Source organism: Cyphomyrmex costatus, unplaced genomic scaffold (genome assembly GCF_001594065.2).
Source record: "Cyphomyrmex costatus isolate MS0001 unplaced genomic scaffold, Ccosl1.0 scaffold254, whole genome shotgun sequence".
Classification (NCBI taxonomy): Eukaryota; Metazoa; Arthropoda; class Insecta; order Hymenoptera; family Formicidae; genus Cyphomyrmex; species Cyphomyrmex costatus.
In genome coordinates, this window is record NW_017276629.1 from 284,127 (window position 1) to 305,175 (window position 21,049).

Genomic DNA, 21,049 nt, shown 5'->3' on the forward strand with positions numbered 1-21,049 from the left:
ACGATTCATTTATTTTATGCTAAAACAAAGCGAAGACGTTTTAAACTATTCTAATTGCAAAAATATGATAATTTCTTATTTATTTTATCATGGCAATTATTTTTCTAAAGCATTAAAAAAATAGGAAGATTCCGATTGCCTTCAATATCTCCCCACTCACCTTTCAAAGTTCGATGCGCTCGCAACATTAGATAAAGATAAAGATGGCCATCCCATATTTTTTCTCTTTCTAGTGTCTATAAGCCGCAGCATACACTTTTGCACGACGCATAATGCGTAACGCATAAAAGAATCAACAAATTAAAAAATCGTATAATTTTATTAAACTTTATTTTATTCATTGGTTAGTTAAATCTGTTATTTAAAACATATAAAAAAAAAGACTAATCCTTTATTTAAAAATACATTTATGCTATTTGTTACAGTTAGAAACAAAATTTAACAATTTGTCGCATTTAACAAAATGCGACTGACACTTGTGTTTCTACATGTGAGCATGCGTGAAGATGGCGGATTTCAGTCTATGCGCAGAACATGACGAAAATGCGTCCGAGAATTGAGCACACCTTTATACTTCCATTCCACCATGGTCAAAGCGTTGGTTGATGTTACTAGCGATCGACGATCGAGTATTACACGTGAAGTATGTTAAGTAGATTGATTAAATTGCGAGTGACACGAGAAATGAAATTGATCAGAGATCTGTGGAGGAACTCTACTGTCGTGTATAAGAGCGGGGTGCAGTGTACATCTTTGAGACATAAGTACGCGTTCAAATACTCTTCATAACCTCAAAGTACATCATGTTAAAGATATTTTATTATATTGAGACCCAGTTCCACTAATGTAAGATTAAAATACTTTACCTTGGTTTAACTTACTATTAATCTTTTTTTAATTTTAAGAATTAAAAAGTGATACAGAATAAATTTAATTGAGATATTAAAATTTATTTTACATTGGTGGAATCAGACCTAAGGCTTCTTTTCTAATGCTTAGAAATAGAAAAAGGTAAATACAATAAGTTACAGTGAGATTAAAGTTAATCTTACATTGGTGGATAATAATCAAATTTGGTGCACTATGTGCGTTATACAGGGGAAAGTATAATTGAGATAATTGCGTAATTGTTAGTTTACTGATACTGATGATAATATCATTGTAGTGGTACTACAACATCAAATGTAGCTGAGGTAGCAGTGTTTTCGCGAGACGGCGACTCCGGAATGACAATCACAGACGCTGGTGACACGAAGCCGAAAGATGACATGATCTTCAATGCTTTAGGAGCAACTGACGAGTTATCGTCTTACATAGGGCTAGCAAGAGAGTTTGCTTGCGATGGAAAAGTTGAACATCCGTATGTCGACAAGCTCAAAAGAGTACAAATGATCTTATTTGACTTAAGTCATGCCATATCAAAGTCCATGCCTGGAAAAACTAGGTCCTTTGAAAATAAACATACCAAAGATTTGGAAGAATGGATTCTCGAATACGCGAATCAGCTCCCTCCTCCCGAAGATTACATCATTCCAGTAAGTATCCAGATATTACAATACTTTTTATATATACAGTGTGGTCTTTAAGTATTTTAAAAGATTTTAAGGAGTGATTCATCTTTTTGATTCAGAAAACTATATGTCCAAAATGATTTATTAGGAATTTAATTTGTGGATGCTAGATGTCATGCTTTCCCAAAAAACGTACTAGCTTCTGTTACTGGTAGCATCGCCATTTTGGATGTAAAAGATAAACAAAATTTTTTTTGTGAACTTTAGTATATGCACTAATCAGATAATTTGATTTTATATTAAATTATTTTTTTTTTTATAGATAAGAGCCTTACTATTTTTATTTTTTTATTAAAACATTTTTTTGAAGTGCTGTTTTTATACCCACTACTGTGGCCATCCTTAAGGATCACTCTGTATAGACACATATAGACATATTTCAAGTTAACTCTAATTCTATCTAATGTTTCAATATAGGGCGGTGGAAAAGCTTGCGCTTCTTTGCATGTTGCACGAACGGTATGCAGGCGTGCCGAGAGGAGTATTACGACACTAGTACGAGAGGGTGCTCTAGATAAAGAAGCACAAACATATTTAAATAGATTATCAGACTTTCTCCTAACAGTATCACGTATTGCGGCCAAATGTGATCAACGTACGGAAAATATTTATATTCCGCGAGCAGATGTGATGGAAGAGAAATGAAAGAACTGATTTACAAATTTTTGTAGGATATCAACTTTTTACACAGACACACACACACACACACACACACACATATGTACACGTACACAGTAGTTAAAATATAAATAAATATAGAATAACTAAGTATTCTAGTTTTATTCTATTATTTGTTATTAAATGTTCTATGTGCTTGATGTTTATCAAGTAGTGGACATGTACCTACATTTTTGGAATGGATATGTACATATCTACAATTGCAATAAACAATAAATTTAAACAGAATTAAATTAGTTAAATAAAAGCATAATTCTTAATCTTATTAAGAAATGTTTATTGCAGTTTTTAATAGGAATAGTGTAAGATATTGGTAAAGATACTATTGACATGTGCGTGTAGATAGATAATTTATTGAAATTCAACTTGTAAATACAAATGCAAATTACTTTATTAGCCATATTGTTGTAACAAAATTATCAACATATATATTTTAAAATATAAATTATAATTAATAAATATGAACCTCTCTAATGTATATAACAGTGTTTAGAAACAATAATGCCATTCATGATTTATGTTAAGAGTTCTTCTCCTTCGACTACCTCATTTAAGTTAACTAATTCCAGTAAAGCAGTTCCCTTTGTTTCTGACCGTATTAATTCATCTATTCCTCTATATTGACCTGGATCAATTAAGCAGATTATCGTTAACGATCCATTATCCCACTCTTCCGTTTCCATTTTAGTTGCAAATTTAACAACTTTATCCTTCAATTTTCTAGCTTCTTTTTCTGGAATAATAATTTTGAGCCTCATTTGAACACGTTCCAAAGGCATCACCTCTTTCAATTGCGAGATAACATCTAGTGCCTGTTGCTTGGCATTTCGATTAGGTTTGACAGAAAAGTGTATCTCGTCCCTCATGGCGTTTTCAATCATGGTAACTGGATATGGACGCTTGGTCTCTGGATTTATACACTTACTGGCAACTGTCGTGGCAATATCTTTGAACATGGATTCCAATGCCAGATGCCTTTCTTTATCAGAAACTTGAAGCTCACCTTTAGCAAGGATTTGTTTACAGATTTCAGTCTGATCTTCAGTTTCAAAAGCTTTTATGAGATCTTCCTTCTTTGCTACCTGACCTTTCGATACATTGGTGAATATTGTATGTGTTTGCAGTACTTCGTCAATATCTTTCTCTCTGAAATATATTTTCAAGAAAAATAATAAATGATTAAGCATTTAGTTACACATTGTACAGGAAACAAAAGGAATCTTCTGATAGCAGATTAGAAAATTTCTAGCTAACTGAAATTGGCAGTTGAGTTAATAAGTTTCTAAGATAAGATACATTTAAAAAATAAAAGACAAAATCTTGGATCTTAATCTTATAATTGTTGAGGAGATTTAATAGGTAGTGATATTATTTGGAAAACAGTGTACTTATGTGAATAAGAGTAACTGAGAAACTGTAAATTAGGTTAAACTGGCAGATTATTTTGGCAAAAGTGAACTTACAGTTTGTTTCTCCAAGATACTACTTTATTCTTGTAACATGCGATTTCGAATCTTTTGCCAGCTTTCTTCATACGAACAACGGCTACATTCGTCAGTCTTATTTGGTTCGTCGGTGTAAATATCTTTGACATTTTTGCAATGAGTTCGACTCAGGGTATAACTCAGATGAACTGAAGAGCTTTCGATAAACGATTGCTGCGAAATACGCGATCGACAACAGTCCTTTCTTAAATTATATTTACACTTTGCTTGAAGAGATATTTTGCATTGTTTTGTAAATGCTACGACCACACAATACACACGTAACTGTATGCACGCAATATGGTGCAATACCAACTGAATCACTTGAGTATGTAAAAAAAATAATAACTAATAAATTAATGTGGCATCGAATATTTAGTCGATTTAAAATATTTACATTGCTTTTTAGCATCTAAATAACTTTATATTTAACATCATCAACATGTAACGCTCGAATTCGATTTTATAAAGTGTGTTTACTTTATGTCAAGTGCAGAAGGTGTAGCTAAAAACGATCCAGTCAGCACTTGATTTTCTTCTCTCTCTTTTCTCGCTCCCTTCCCACTCTCCAATAATTTCTTTTAACATTTAGGCTACTGGACTCTGATATATAATATTTTGATTTTAATTCCTTTTATGCCCGTTTCCACCAATATACTGCAGATTAACTTATATTTAATCTCGAGATTAAACTTTGTTTATTTTCAGGATTAAAAAGGAGGTAACTTTTTTTTTATATCTGATGAACAGACATTTATTATTGTATATTTCATATCTCACAACGTCGTCATACATATATTTGATATTTGTATAAATACTTGTACATACAGATATAGGGTGCAGCTGAGCTGTCAGTGAACGATATATTGTCGTTCTGAACGTTCACATTTAATCACTTGAATACATATAGAACATCTTAGCTTTTTTTCTTATTAATGATAGAACAAACATTTTCTTATTAAAAATACATAGGACGCGAACATCCATATCTCTCTCTTTTTTTTAAAATATCTTTTAGAATATCGCAATTTTTACAACATTTTTTAGAAAAGTAATATCTTTGTAATTATTATGTTAGTTATTAAAATAATAAATAATAGGTATTATATAAATTTATATTTGTAAAAATAAATTTATGATATTCAGGGTCTCAAAATGCTCAAAAGTCTTTTGTGGGCAGATTCTATGGGACATTCTAAGGCAAAAACCTTCTGAGCAAAAATGTCCAAACTACAATAGTTTTTAAATTATAAACGATTAAATTTGGTCAATTAGTATAGCGTCTGAAAATCACATGCTCAAGGGCGGAATCGCACGAGGCCGTTGTATATATTAACTCGTTTGTTAAATATTGATATAATTGAGACAATTATGGCAAAATGTCTAACTGCCGAAATTCGGTTTCTCATTGTAAAGCATTAATAGTTTTATAATTATAGTTAATAACGCTTTGAAATAAGAAATCGAATTTAAACATTTACGCACTTTTGCAGTAAGTGCTTCAATATATTATTATACATATACAATCCAGGGCTGAGCACATTTCAAATACAAGCACAGAAAGTATTTTGTATTTCAAATACAATTTCTATATATTTTTTTGTTATATGAGATTGTTGTACAAGAAAAATTTAAGTTAATATTATTGTTAAGAAGTTTGTTCTTTTTTGGCTAAAGTTTTTCCATTTTTTTTTTTCTTTTCTCATCTCCTGCAGAGAAAATAAGGAAGAAAGATAAACAGGTGCAAAAGTTCAGTAAAAAAAAAAAAAACACACCTATAAGAATTATTAGACCTAATATTAAAGAATTTTTTTAGAATTTAATTTGAAATGAATCCATCAAATTTGAGTTTAAATAAATTCTCTTACTGCACACACATTAACTTAAGAACAGTATTTTGTAATATTTCAAATAAGAATTTTAGAAGTATTTTGTATTTTTATTAAAAAAAAAAGTATTTTGTATTTGAAATACAAAATTAGTAAATATTTTTGTATTTTGTATTTCAAATCGAAAGATTAAAAGTATTTTGTATTTTGTAATTCAAATACAAATAAGATTGTTAGTATGTTGTATTTTATATATTTCAATTACTTTTTTTATATATTTTGCTCAGCCCTACATACAATAATAAATTGTAAACGATTTCACACTTTCAAGTTTTGTATGTGATTATTTAATTTAAATTATACATATGTCAGCCTTTTATTATATATTATATGTTCAATCAGTCGTCAGTTCGATATACGTAATAATAATTAATATTTTTTTACACATCGTGACATTAACGTACAGTTTTTAGAATTGGACTTACAATTAGACATTTAATTAAAACGTTATGTTGTTTTACGAAGATTTATGTATATGTGTGGCATGCGTGAATGAGATATTTTGATATGTATGTATTATATGTGCCAATGGCTATGTTACGTAAATCGTTTGTGTGTGTTCTTACTCTAAAATCGTCTTTAGAATTAAAATTTCATTAACGAAAAATATTTTTTTACGTTATGTAAATTATAAGAAATAATATTAATTGATAGTAAGGAACTTTGTTCATACCTTACAATAGTTACGTGTAGGTATACAGGTACAGGAGAGTTTTGTACATTTATAAACGGTATTTATTTAGAACAGCTGCCTTGCCTTCGATTTTAATAAAAATAAGCTCATTCGACGCGTTTTCGCGTGAAACGAAAGAATGGCAGAAAAAAGTGTCGTTCTACCCTGCTAACCGAGATATTAAGCGTTAAATTTGACGATCGACTATTTAGGTTAGGAAATCTGTCACAGCCACGAAATACTACGATACGAGCATGCACTGTCACATATTCAATATCAATTAATTCCTAAAAATAAATCTCGACTGCTTTAATTACACAAATTCTTTGCTTTACAAATACAAATTCTTTTAAAACTTTAAAAACAAATTATCTGTTGTAAAACATTAAGTCACTGCTTCAAATATAAGATGTTAAAAGAATACTTAGTATGAAAAATATCAAAACATTGAAGAGATATATTGAGAAAATATTTAAAAAATTGAAAGATTAATTACAAATAATTGAATATAATAATTAAATTTCAATAACTTCGTGTATAGTTTTTCATTTATAATAAAATAGATTATTACCTTTCTTCTAAAATAATCACATATCCCTGTTATGGTATCCCTACTGACAACAGTGATAGTGACATATTTGCAGTTCTGTGAGTGATTGGCACGTAAGAGCAGAACATTCATAATACTGTTTCAAAGTTCAGTAGCAACTGCAGTCTTTACAAACTTTGTATTCAAAATCTTACAGACAATTTAGCCTGCTAATTGTATGTTTTTCCTATACGCATTGTTTCTTATTGGACTACAAATATAAAAGTTATTGAAAGTTTTGCATTAACGTAAATAGTTAATAAATGTATAAATATATAGACCTACGTTTTATAAATCCAGCAGGTGTGACATCCTTGCCTACACTCGAAAATGGTCAGTTCTCCAGTGACCAAATGATCAGCAAAAAGATTGTGTAAACTAGCGTTCCATCGCTTAGGTAAGTACGAAGGTTGCTTGAAAAGATTTTTTGCCGATGTCCGTCGGTTTATTGTTGTATCTAATTGCTACAGATAATGGAAAAATTTATTCAGAATTTTTAAATCTTTACTTTCATTCAAATTGTTTTAAATTTTATTGTAAATCTATATGCATCTTTTGTAAATTTATATAATTTAAGAACCTTGCAATGAACATTTATATCCTGTCGCCATTTCCAGAGCTGTTTGTCCGTTAAAGAAATCTTTTCATCAATGATTTTACTTTGTTCCGAATTCGTCTTAATCACAAAGTAGTTTGAATGTATTGATTCCAATTCTATATCCGTTTCTGTTTGTCATGAAGGAATTAACATTGTTGTTTTTTTTGCAGGCAATTCAGAGGATGATATCGCCATATTCTCTAGAGAGGCACAAAGTTCAATCTTTGCCATTGCAGTCTTAAAGGATAACTGTAAAATAATGTACAATATATATATGTATGTATATATAATTATATAATATATATATAAAGAATTAGAATTTAAGTGAAATAAATAAAAAGTAACACTAAATAAATTTTTCAAACAAAAAGAGAAAAGAAAATAGTGTAAAAATAATTTAATTTCTAAACATTCGTTATAGCTATTATGTCGTAGGGAACATTCTCGTTTGCCTTCTACTTTATTACTTTAAACTTAAAATTATAATGTAAGAATACAAGATGTTTTATTGCGTATAATGACAGTCGAATATGATTATGGAGCAAATTTTTTTATTGGTGGTAAATTTCTAATAGCGACTTTATATTGGATTCTAACATTTTGGACTAATTTTCTGATTTGTATCGACTATGCATCTTGGAAACAAAACACCTTGTATTAATTCTTATATGATTAAAATCTTAAAATATTCTAATTATATCCTAAGGACCAATCATTGTCGATTATGAACAAGTACATACTTACACGTTTTTTCTTTGTAGATATTTCCGGTTGAATTTGTTGCAGCTGTCGTTTTTGCGAAATAAGAGATAATTTATCTCTGGACTTATTTTTTCTTTTTGATATATTCACAAGCATTGGACTAAGGGTATCTTGAGATGATTGTCTATGAACTGTTTATTATAATTTTTAATTTAAATATAATATAACAATACATTTGTGTATCACGTTTAATATACCATTAATGCATTTACCTTTTGGGAATGTTATATCAGCCATCTTCTGTGAGATGTTTTTTTTCCTTGGTAATTTATTTCAAATCACTAGAAAATCGTTAATAGTAAACTGTATATCATGTTTGTATTAAAAATGACATAAATTAATTTTGAGTATGTAATTCTTCCAATTGACTGTTAAGAAAATGTTGAAGCAATTCTATGTCTCAAGACAGTCAATATCTTCAAGTACATCAAACTATAAATTTAAAAAATTATTAGGCTCGATATATTTAGGAAAAATAAAACCCTTAATCTTGTAGTGTGTTCCAATTGTGGATGATCAAAAACAGATGAAATAAAAATTTACTCTCTGATAACACTTAATGTGATAATAAGAGTGAATTTTCATTATGCTACATATTTGTAACAGATATGAACTAAATCATTCTAATTTACTGTTGCACGATTAAATTACTACTAGAACAAAATATTTAAAAAAAAAAAATAAAAATAACAATTAAAGAATATTCATTATAAACATTCAGAATTGAGGATATATAAATGGAATAACGTACCAATCCAATAATTCAATTTCCTTGGTCGTTTGAAATATATTTTGTCTCATTCACATATATATACACACACATATCGTTGTATGTTGGACATCCTAAAAATATTTGGACGTTCGATAAGGTTATTTTAAAATGTACAGGACATTTTCAGGATTCAAATTCTCCACTCGAACACATCTAAACACCTAATTACCTAAAGAATATTCAGAGTCTTCTTAGATGTTCCATGGGACGTTCTAATTATCACTTTATTCATCTGGTTGGAATCACACGGATTGAAGCGTTCGGGGTGCATTCAGATTCTCAGCTGAATCATGTTATCCTTGTTTAATATTCGATGAACAAGGGCGTGTTCAAATTCCCACCCAAGCGCTCCCCCATAGGTATCACGTTATCCTCGTTTAGCATTCATTGTACATACAAGGATAACGTATAAAATTATTCCCGGGTAGCATACGAGTGGGAATCAATCAATCAATGCATCCAAGTGAAACGGATGGTGACGTAATAATTAATACGAACTTCCTGTCAATATACATTCCAAAATGCATTAATAATATCGAAAATTCACATTTTAGATTACTTATCCTATAGATTTTTATTGTTAATAAAATAATATTTCAAAATGTGCATTATTGATGTATCAAGTTCGAAGTTTTAAATATCAAAAGATATATGAATTATATGTACACAAATTATAAGTAATAATTAATTAACGAACAACCTGTTATACTTTATATAATTGATGGACAATTATTTATTCGTGAGAAATCAATAAATTTAGTGATCCGGAATTGAATCGTAACGCAGAGGGTTATACAAAGATTATCCGAGTTATCGTTATTAAAAAAAAATTATGTTTTTTTTACATAATTATATGAGTATACCTCTGTCATTGAACAAGAATGAATTTCGATCGGAATATAATAACATCTATACTGCAATTATAAGACAGCACATAAATACTTCTTTTAAATTACGTAATTATAGTTACTTATTTGAGATGTTTATTCGTTTATTACAATGTTGACAAATTGATTTCAGTGCGAAGAACTGTGCTACTAATATTTATTAACGCGAAACACTACAAAGTTAAAATTATTTAATTACATATATAATTATCCATTTATATATAAATATATATATATACACAATAATATTTATAATTTTTTTAAATTTATAATATAATTTATGTATAAAATTAATATCACATTTTTAATACAATATTATTATAATTATTGTAATAAAATATAATGTATTTTACATTTTGATATATTAGGTTATATATTTATATAATATTTATTAATAAACACGCGCGTGCACATGTCAAGAAGAATGTGGAATCCTATATCGTTTTTTCCTTCTTTATTCTTCAGTTAATAACAAGGACAAATGATGCAAATGATGCCTTTGTGCGTAATTCGAAAAACGCGCAACCTATAAATTTAAAAAAAATTATGTGATTCAAAAATTTTCATTGGTACCAACATTATCCTCTCCACTTTTCCGGAAAATATCAAATCGAATGTCGATATATTCATCGAAAAGTCAATACTCCTTATCGACAGTCGTTAAATCGGAATCGCGCGAGCAACAATTATATGTATAGATATAAAATTTTCCAGTAAGAGTTATAATAAAGTGAAACAGCTGTAACGCAGTGAATAGCATTACACAAGGCTGTAAATAAAAGTTTGCCAATATTAATAAACCAAACTGAAATAATTCACCGTCTCCTGTTATCGGAGAGAAGATAAAGGACTCGATATTATTTATCGGTAGATCGAGAAAAAGGAATAAAAATTCAGGGAAGGAGATATAAACTATCGGCGCGAATGCACCGCGAGATCGCACTGCGTGCGCCGGAGAACTTCGGATTCGGAGCGTGTGACGTCATCGCAGCCAGCGCGCGATAAGGCGGATTCGCGCGCGTACCGTGCGCGTCGGTCGACAGATTGCTTGTGGGAGAGGAACGGTGGGGGAGGTGATCACGGCGGGAGCGTTGGTGAGCATGCGCGGTGCGCTGCCGTCGACGGTCGACTGTATCCAACATGGCCGTCGCGAGCGCGATACCGTCAAAGGTGCGCGAAAAATGACGGGTTTTCCGCGCTCCTGACGGCGCGATCGTACGTGCGCGCACGAGAGCAGTGTCGAGCGAGCGTTTCCTTACCGCGCGCGTCGTGTGAACCCGACGGCGGTGCCGCATCCACCATGGCGTTGGTCACAGTGCAGCGTTCCCCGAGCGTGTCCAGCTCCCCGCAGAGTTCGGTAAGTTGTCTCGCGCGCGCGTACGCGCCTCGCGTGGCCGCCGGCGCATCGTATATGCCGATCGGCGACGTCGGGGTGTCAGGTATATCAAGATTAGTTATTACGTTATGTACGCGAGCGACTCGACTCCACGCGCGATATACAGTTTCGCCTGCGTTCAGCTCGGCTCGGTTCGCCGGAGCTCGACTCGACCGGCTTGGCTGCTCCTCTGCCTTATTTGGCGGTACACTGACAGCCGTGCGAAAAAGGAAATCGAGAGAGAGAGAGAGAGAGAAAGAGTTCATTTTCTAACTACGACACGCGACCCTTCGGCCGTGGTTGCCGGAAAGCGCGCCGAAACAAAGGGACTCCGTAGGGTAAACAAACGTAGGTGGATGGGTAAGCAGATTGCCCGCTCGCGCTCGCTTGGAATTCTACGGCCGCTCGTCCTCGATACGCGCGGAGCGGAGGCTCCGGCTGCGCGATCACGGATCGCGCGTCCCGAGGAGATTGTGTTGTTACACTACTTTTTGCGTTTCCCCGCTTCATGCTTTCGCTTTCCGTTCACACGATCGTCATCGATAGAGAGGTTCTCGCACGCGGTTAAAGGCGGCTCCGCGTTCAATTGTCAGCGGTACCGTGTATTTATCGATGTTCGCGATGGTACTTTCTCGATATCGAACAGTTCTGAGCGAGATGAGAAAGTGGAAGAGGGTCGTTCCTTTTCTTTTGTTATGATTAAATCCTGTTGTACTGATAATAGTAGACGCGGTCTTATGATTTCTTTCTTAGAACAGTACAATGATGACGAATGTGAAATTATTTTCATCAACGTCGCAATTGATCCATCGAGTGGCGGAGTCGTTATCGCAGTTATCGGTCGTTGAATTATATTGCACAATTACAAACGTTTAACATTTTAATTGTAATATTCTAAATTAACTTGGGTACTAAAATGTTACTGTTTTTAATGTGTTAAAATACATGATTATGATAATATTATGATAATAACAATAATGTAATGAAAATAATGATGATAACATGCTTAATTATTAGTTAGCTGATATCGTAATTTTTTTATGTGCAAGACATTGATTGTTTTCCCAACGACTTCACTTTTAACTACATATTCTTCAATGAATAGCCTTTTTTTTTATTTTCTATCAGGTATAATTAAAAAACTTATTTTTTATTTTTTTAAAAATCTTACAAATATAGAATTGAATCCAAAAAGCTAGTTTTGAATTTTTAAAGAATGTCATTTCAAGGTAAAGAAATTTTTTATATAGTTGTAGAATAATTGAAATATCGGCGTTGATAAGTGCGATAAAATACTTGATATAAATTTCTCACAATGTGATGATGTTGTTAACAACATTTTATTTTATTGATCACGATATTTCTGTTTATTTTTGTAATTAAATAAATTCATGTTCAGTATTGTGTGTTTGTGCGTCACACTATTAGATATCAAATTAGCAAGGGCAATCTAATCTCTTAAGTTAAACAACATTTATTTTGTTTAACTTCCATGTATGTCAAAATGTAAATCAATTGATCATTTCAATTAGTTTTAAAATAAATAAAGCCTATGTTAGCGTACACACTTAGTAAATAATATAAACTATATAAATTTGAATTAAATTGAAGATATTTTCAGGTAATATTTTTCGTAAAAAATTATTTACAGGTTTTAAGATGAAATGCTTATTTCAGATTATTAAAGATCTTTTTAAGATGCCTAGAGCATTAATGTTATTAAATTGCTTGTCAATTTAATCTGTAATATTACTACTTCTGTTAAAATTACATTTCAAGACTGAAAATTTTAAATTCGGCAAGCAGTTTGCAGGATTAGATAATTTACACCAAATTACTTATAAGATCTAATAAATTTGGCCTTTATCTTTTTCTATTTATTGTATATTCGCATTACAGTTTTAAAAGATACTTTGTTTAATATTTATTGTTAATATTTTTTTGAGTTAAATTGTTTGCCTCAATTGTAGTTAAATTAACGACCAATTAAAGAACAGTGACCTATAAAAATGATTAAAATAACTCAAATTGGATCTGATTCGACATGAATTTAACACAGTGCCGCGCAGAGCAGTGACCGGATTCGCTAATATACCTATTTGGCAGATGTTCAGCCACTGCGAACATCAATAGACCCTTGAGATAATTGATACGAAGGTTTGTCTGATTCTGACACTCGTTTTCTTTTTTCTTCTACAATTCTCTCCTTCATGCTCTTGAAATCATCTCGTCCTTTGGCTATACGGGCTACCTTCAGCGCGACCTTTCGCTCGCGTTCCAAAGGGTGACGCTCACGTCGTGGAGGTATTGCTGACCCGACTCGACCCGAAGCGCGTCAGCGAGCAAGATGGGGATGCTCTTTCTCTCTCTCTCTTTCTCTTTCTCGCAGCCCTCCTCCTCCGGCGCGAATGTCGACGGATTCAGTCAGTTCGCCGTCACTCGGTACGACGGCAGCTCGCGTAGCTAATAAATAGTTGATGTGTTCTATCTTCTCGTGTTCTCGCTGCAAGATTAAAAGAACCATTGTCACGATAATGGGATTTGATTGAGAGATAGTTAGGTCAAGAGATATGTAAGACATTCGGCCGAATCAATACTACTGGTTAAGAGAGATAATGAAAGAAGTGGAATTTATTTATTTAATACTATTCATCGTGTGAATTAAAGCGATTCAATTTATTTAATTTGTAATGTGTTATTTTAGCTTTTGTTTTCCTTTCATTATTTTAACATTATTTATGGGCATTATATAAGTTCCGAAATTTTACATAAGTCTCCTCGAGTGTAATAACATTACAAATATTTTCACATTTTTTATGCAAATTATGTTAACAAACAGTAGATTCGGACGGTAATAATTGTAAATTATAACCGATCGATATACAGTGTTTTCGTGTTAAATTATTCAATTAAAAATGTGAATTTAAAACCCTGAAACAAATAAAATTTTTCTTTGGAAGTTTGCTCGTAAACGCTTCATTTAAGAGATATTGATTTCTTATAATATAAGTTAAGAACTGTAGAAATAAATATAGAGAGTCCCTTTTGTTGCTTTGTAATAATCGAAGTGTAATTACTAAATATTTATTATTATTGTTCAAAATGGCCTTTAATCTTGAGACAAGCATTGCACTTATCGATGAGAAAACGAGTAGCTGACTGATACATGTATTGTTTTGCGCCTGTAATTTCTTTGCACGCTTTATTATTCTTTGTCTTAATAATTAAAGATCATTAATGGGCATTTCATACATTCTTTGCTTCAGAACAAACAAAACCAAGAAATATTTCCACATTATTCATTAATCAGTTCTATAGTTCTGTAACTCAAGAAGTCAATATCCCTTAGCAAACTTTTAGAGGAAAATTTTGTTTGTTTTTCCTACATTCATATTTTAAGTATGGTTTAATTCGAGAACACCCTGTATACTTTAATAATACTTTTATACATACGTATAATTATAACTAAAAATTCGAATGTCAGTGCGAAATTGTTTATATCCGAGAGTTAATCAATCGCAACTGCAGTCTCTCTGACAAAATTTATCTGGCGTGAAGAAAGTCCCTATACCGCAAAGTTCGTTATCGTATTTGTATGCGAAGAAACTTTTGACACGAGGCAATGATCGTGTTGAAGCAAAAAGCTGGTCTACACTACGGTTTACCTCCGCCGTCGCCACCCCATCCACCCTCACCGTGGTCCAGCATACTCCGGGGTGACGATCGGCGGCCTCGTCGTCGTGGACGAAGAGTCGCGTGTGGCGTACGCGTCACACAATTGCGAGACAAAGTCATCGCAAAAGTAAGATTTCATGCCGGCAGAGCCTGGTGATTTCTCTGATTGTCCCACGAGTTTAAAATGATGATGCTATATTGCGCTTCGTGCGTTAGTGATTTCCGTCATCGTTATGGCAAATAAATTGTGCTAGAAATTTTCAATATTTTAGTTTTTCAATCGAAACAGATCTTAAAATACTCTAATTATTCGGTGTGAATTTATATACATACATTTCTAATTCCACAAATCGTGCGCTAAATTATTTTTCCGGACTTGAAGTGCGTTCATGCACAGAATAGTAATTTCACACATGTTAAATTGTAAAAGCGATTTAACAATTTTGGATATTATTGAGCATCTAGTTCTAGAGAGAGTAAGCACATTTATTATTTCATGTTAATAATTATCTGAAAAACTGCTAATAATTTACATTAAATAATAAGTATTTAAGATTTTTGACCGAAAATAGGAATTAGAATTATTTTCTTTTCTGTTCTGTTTCTGATCGTAATTGTTTATAGATCTGCAGAATAACCACATATACGGAAAAAGAATAAAGCCATTACTATTTATTTGAAATGTAATTTAATGTTGTGCATTATATTTTGATTTATGAATGGATTTCACCTCGGAATTAAATTCCTTTAGATAATATAATACATTTATGATGCAACCGGAAACTTCTTTTTTTAAAACTTCTGAATTCGTAATATTATATAATAAAGATTCAGTTTTTAAATTCAATTTTCATTATGTAATATTGAGATTTAAGAAGTTGTTCAATTGATTCTGTCTACTTGAAATTAAATGAGAAATAAAGTGTTTCTTTGTCTAAAGATACATGTTCTATACTTACAGATGTTGCTATATCTGTATTTATTCTTGAAGTTATCTATATTTAATCTTGCAAAGAGCTGATAATTTATAGAAAACTCTATCATTGTATCGATTATTTTTACTAGGAAAAAATTTATTCTCTATTATTAAAGATACCTTTGAAATAAAACCTTATATTACACAATATAATGTATTTTCTATCTGTTAAAATAAGAGTAAAAATAAATAGGTAATTTTATTAGTGATCAGATTTTTAAAATAAACACACAACTTTTGTTGTCTTTAAAATTGCTTGAAATAATTGAAGTACGAATTTTATTTTTATTTGTGTTTCATAATTTATAATAATTATTTATTTCTACTTTTGTTTATAAAGAATTTTACATTAAATTTTAAGTAATTTTTTTATTTTGGTAAATTATCAGGCGAATTTTATTATTAATGGCAATATAATTATCACGCCACGTCAAATTCGTGACGAGGCAAATTATATTTTGATTGTAAGAAACGGATCGTAGAGATACTTAAGTACAACTTTTGTAGGAGATAATTGAGGTGAACAACGACCGTTAACCGAATTAATCACATGCTTTTCTTCGAGGATAATCAAGATTTACGATAACGGCATACTATAAGCAACACGCAAATCCGTATCGAGTGGGGAAAGTCACATTAATGGTGTACGACATTATGGATACGCGCATGTTTTGTATATATTAACACGTAAAAGCACACAATCGCATTGCAATTAATTACGATACGAAGTGAGACATAAAATTGGGTTATTTAAAATTGTTTCTAGTACCTATCTGGCATTGATCACGACGTTCTGCGCAATTCTCGTATATTTGGATTCAATCAAAAATGGAAGCTATTGATTTTTTCCTAAACAAATTTACAATGGTAAATTTAGTCAACTTTTCATTTCCACACATTTACAGTATATATTTTATTTCTATTGTTAAATCTGTAGTGTTAAATTTAATCTAATGTAAGTCGTCACTACTTCTACTCTATTATATCGTTATTTTATACAGTGGTTATATTTGACACGATCTAGCGCCAAATTTAACTATCCTTTTTGGTATAAAGTAACGATATTTTTAGTAGGAGCAATGGCGACTTAAAGGAAGTCACCGACTTTATTTTTCATGTTATATCGTGAGAAAGCGAAATCAACTACGCACATGTGGTCAATGTATTTCTGTTTATGAAGGTGCATCATCCACGACAGCTAATCCGTACAAATGTCGAGAGAAATACAAGATAATTCATGTGAGACGATTCGTACAACGTTGTCGTATACGATTAAATCTCGTATCCGCGTTTCGCCACTCGACACTCTTCCGCGTGTTATTATATAATTCGAAATAGAATTTTAACTGATCTGTCTCTCTCATGCGCGACATGGGTCGTTCGTTTAATTACACTTTTGTGATAAGTATTATTCGCGATTTCCACGTGACATGTGTTTTATACCTTTATGATAGGATTGAAAATTGGTTGCACGTAGCTGGCATTGAAAGTTTAATGAATCTCTCTATTCGCAATCCCGAAATTGCTGAGTTTGTTCGCACATATATATAAAATTAATGTATTATAGTTAGTGGACAATTAGTGGACATGATTATTGGGCGAAATGACAAAAAATTTAAATATTAAGCTTTTATTGATTGGTATATAGTTAAATAAATTTGTTGTTTATAAAAATTTAATAGGACGAATTGTTTACAGTTGTACATTTCATAAAAGCTTAATATTTAAATTTCTGTCCAGTAATATTGGTTCATGTCTACTAATTGTATATTTACATTATATTCTCTTCACAAAGGAGAGCTTAAAAATTATATTAATGCCACCGTTTTCAAGACATCCTGTGTATATAGCAACTGAGACTCTTGTTTATTGTGAGGTAAAAGTGAAGATGGGTGGGAAGTGTGTTGAAAAGGTCATGTGTTATAACGCAATGCTTATATCTTGAGAAGTCGTACTTTAAATTATTTCACGTGGGTGTTGTATTTTCCAAGGCCCTCGGACATCTGGAGAACATTTTTTAATGCTGACACGTAAATGTCAAAACAGTTTATTTTCTTTTTAAAATCTAAAAATTGCCGCGAAAGTATTGGCTTTCGGTTTGGGATAATCTTAAATTTTGATCATCACATTAGTTCACAGACACATGGATACTTCTTTAATATTTTAAAACGAAGAAAATTAGCTATTGAACCGCTTATAGCAACGGCAGTAAATTCACTTTATGTGTATCCCGCAATGCATTCAGTTTGCCTTGAAAGTCACAATTAAAAAGCTGTAGAACCTCTATGCCTCTGCGCGCTCCTTTCTTCTCATCGTATCTTTTTCTCTCCTGGCTCGGTTAGGCGCAATCTTCTTTTCAGCAAATGAAAGGTTCTATTTTAAGCCGCAACGCTAAGGTAAGATAGGAAAATTGTACTGCGCTGTTAATAGTGCGCGTTGTTTTAAGCGCTCGCACGATCAATTTTCTTAACGACCGTGGTACATTGTAAACTATCTTCTTCGAGGATAATTGCAGGATGTTGTCTTTTGCATATTTCATTCTTGTCGGGGAAGTACTTTAAAATGTGTGCGGTATTGGCCGTTTTTGTAAATTCTCAATACCTAATCTGACTGTATCTCTCCTTAATCTCTTATCATACGAAAGGAAATAGAAATAAAATGTATTAATATTGTACTTTGATGATATATTAAAAACATAGATATTTTTGATACGTTTTCGAAGCTTTAAGAATCGCGCGAACTAATTTTTGCTCTATTCCCGATTTTTTTGCTCCAGCCGATTCGTTAAAACTCATTTTATAGAGCAAAAAAATGCAAAAAAATAATGCAAAAAAAAGTAGCCCTTCAAGAATATGTACTTGATTTTTCATTTGCTGTGTGTGTGTGTGTGTGTGTGTGCTAATTTTCTTTGTGGCTGTGCTAACTTTAGTCTTAATCTAGCGCAGCCACAAAGAAAATTAGCACAGCAAATGAAAAATCAAGTACATATTCTTGAAGGACTATTTTTTTTGCTATTTTTTTGCTCTATTCTCGATTTTTTTATTCACCGTTTATGTCGAAAAATTCGACCCACAGTGTGGCTGTGCTGGCCCCACCCCTTTTTTTTTTAAATTGCTGCTAAACGGCTGGAGCAATTAAATTAATTGTTAGGCAACTAATTAGCAACTAAAGAGTACTAAATTTTTGACCTATTGCCACTTCGATTTTCGCTGATGGGGGGTCCAGTTTAATGGGGGTAAATTTCGATTTTTCTGTGTTGGTGCGCAGACTCTAAACGATCAGAGTGCAGTTTTTAACTCAATACCGTATTTATGCGTGCCAAAAATGCTGTCGAGGACAATTCGCTTTGTTGAGTATCCTTGAGTTTCAAGGGACTTAGAAGGGGTTCGCCCTACTATTCGCTTTGCATATAGCAAAGTGCACTTACTACGAAGGGGCTAGTTGCATTTTTTTTAGCGTTTCGGATGAAGGGTAGCCTTGAACTGGCTGCACGGTTGCCTATTGATTTTGAGGGTTCGTTTTCTGCGTGACCGTGCACCAGCGTGGGGATTCGCTCTCTTCATATCCTTGATATTTACGATACACTTTATTAATAAAAGAGCCACCACTCCGTAACACGCCGGGAAGCCTACGTGCAGCTAAACGATGCGTGGAAATGTCGTCTCACTACATTGTATACGAGAAGCTATATGAAACAGAAAATTATAATATAAACTTTACGATTTAATTAACTAATATTAATAAATGAGATTATCTCTTGCATGCAGATTTAAAGGTGTACAAGACGTTGTTTTATACGTATTGCACATTATCATAAAGTACATAATTAATTATTAATTTTAATAATTTAAAATTTTAAGAGTTTCTACACATTTAGAAAATTTGTGTGTTTTTGTGAAAACATCTGCTGGTTAAAGTTTTTGTGTTAAGTAAGGTACACATTTAAATGTAAATTTAACATATGTCTCTTATGTTAAATGAATATAATAAATATGTAGTGTAAAATTATTGAAACGATTTAAAAAATATGTTAAAAGTAATTTACACGTATTTAGTTAAATTTGCACGTATTTAGTAAATATGTTAAAATTTACAGAATAAGAGTATTTTATTCTATAACAGAAATGGGCAGTGTTGTTAGGCGAATCGTCTTTTTAGAGAACATTTGTTTTGTTAATTTTGTCATAATAATTATGTTGATTGTACACATAACTTTCTTCAAATTTTATTCAAGCTTACATTCCATTTTTGTTGAAATATAAACATAGTATCGATGTTACCATTCAACATACTCATATTATATTAAATTAACATAAAAATTTGAGTGAATTTGGGACATGAGGTTTATGTTAAATTTAACATATTTTTACTGTGTATTTGTAGGGTGTCGTCAAGTTTGATACATTTGCTATAATTAAATATTATGACTCATGTTTATTGATGTGATCACTAACTAAAAAATTAGTTGCTCTTGATATTTGAAGTAATAAATTCAGAAACATTAAAGAATTTTAGTAATACTAGAGGGTTTGCGAGTTATAGCCGTGTTTTTATCCACTGCTGATGCCAACGTTTCGTGAAACTTTACCATTTACTTCATGAGGGAATTTCAATGATTTTTAATTCTTGAGAAGGGAAAGTTTACGTAAGATTTTATGGAAAAAAATTTTTTCTCAGGCATTTCCTTAAAAATGCTGGCGCTTAAAAGTTCTATTAAAATTGAATATGATAGAAGTAAATAATTGTGAATAAAATTTTTATATAAAAACATAGAATTACTGCTCTATATTTTTGAATTAATATATCTTTTAAATTTAATTAAAATTTTTTTGTATTTATTATAATTTAAAATTCTTTTGAAATATATAAGGGGAGTTTATACATCACTAATAACTGAAAACTTTACCTTTTATATTAAAATTTTATAAATAAATGCTGTTATATCAGGATATGTTAAGTTAGCACCCCAACTATAGTACTCAGAAGTTCTGATTAGAGTTCCCACTTCCTTTTGACGAGACGAAGAGTTCCCTATAGTTAATAACAAGAGTTCCGCTCAATAAACATTTTTTTTACATTTTTTAAAAATGGGGTGCTAACTTTTTATCGAATTTCGAGGT

At 31.6% G+C, this 21,049-nt stretch overlaps 3 protein-coding genes and 1 long non-coding RNA gene across 6 annotated transcripts in view; 3 read left to right on the top strand and 1 right to left on the bottom strand.

Moving 5' to 3' along the window:
* Positions 1-29: 29 nt before the first annotated feature.
* Positions 30-2,283, top strand: LOC108774437 (cob(I)yrinic acid a,c-diamide adenosyltransferase, mitochondrial). 2 transcript variants are annotated; one of them, XM_018540542.1, is made up of 4 exons: positions 30-343; positions 426-764; positions 1,166-1,535; positions 1,989-2,283. In XM_018540542.1, exons 2-4 carry the CDS (start codon positions 646-648, stop codon positions 2,214-2,216), a joined length of 717 nt encoding a protein of 238 aa, XP_018396044.1. In that variant the 5' UTR covers positions 30-343; positions 426-645; the 3' UTR covers positions 2,217-2,283. The 2 variants fall into 2 exon arrangements, with proteins under 2 accessions (XP_018396044.1, XP_018396045.1); XM_018540543.1 differs by lacking the exon at positions 30-343 and having other exon boundaries at positions 423-764.
* A 422-nt stretch (positions 2,284-2,705) lies between these two features.
* Sbds (SBDS ribosome maturation factor) lies at positions 2,706-4,034 on the bottom strand. The gene is made up of 2 exons (XM_018540563.1): positions 3,713-4,034; positions 2,706-3,395 (listed from the first exon to the last, which is right to left on the bottom strand). Exons 1-2 carry the CDS (start codon positions 3,841-3,843, stop codon positions 2,765-2,767), a joined length of 762 nt encoding a protein of 253 aa, XP_018396065.1. The 5' UTR covers positions 3,844-4,034; the 3' UTR covers positions 2,706-2,764.
* A 2,073-nt stretch (positions 4,035-6,107) lies between these two features.
* LOC108774468 (uncharacterized) lies at positions 6,108-7,752 on the top strand. Of its 2 annotated transcripts, none has more exons than XR_001940727.1 (3): positions 6,108-6,323; positions 7,185-7,281; positions 7,653-7,752. It is a non-coding gene; the product is annotated as an uncharacterized LOC108774468 (long non-coding RNA). The 2 variants fall into 2 exon arrangements; XR_001940726.1 differs by having other exon boundaries at positions 7,188-7,281.
* A 7,043-nt stretch (positions 7,753-14,795) lies between these two features.
* Positions 14,796-21,049, top strand: part of ssh (Protein phosphatase Slingshot) — a 128,671-nt gene continuing 122,417 nt past the window's right edge. The window contains exon 1 of the mRNA XM_018540612.1: positions 14,796-15,080. Within this exon, the coding sequence (XP_018396114.1) occupies positions 14,901-15,080 (180 nt within the window). The 5' untranslated portion in view covers positions 14,796-14,900. The remainder of the gene's footprint in view (positions 15,081-21,049) is intronic.

Bases quoted from the DNA above. Each gene is read 5' to 3' on its own strand.
- LOC108774437 (XM_018540542.1), top strand. From the start codon at position 646: ATGTTAAGTAGATTGATTAAATTGCGAGTGACACGAGAAATGAAATTG. The intron at 765-1,165 runs GTACGCGTTCAA...ATATCATTGTAG, and splicing joins TGTACATCTTTGAGACATAA to TGGTACTACAACATCAAATG. The intron at 1,536-1,988 runs GTAAGTATCCAG...GTTTCAATATAG, and splicing joins CCGAAGATTACATCATTCCA to GGCGGTGGAAAAGCTTGCGC.
- Sbds (XM_018540563.1), bottom strand. From the start codon at position 3,843: ATGTCAAAGATATTTACACCGACGAACCAAATAAGACTGACGAATGTA. The intron at 3,396-3,712 runs GTAAGTTCACTT...AATATATTTCAG, and splicing joins GTATCTTGGAGAAACAAACT to AGAGAAAGATATTGACGAAG.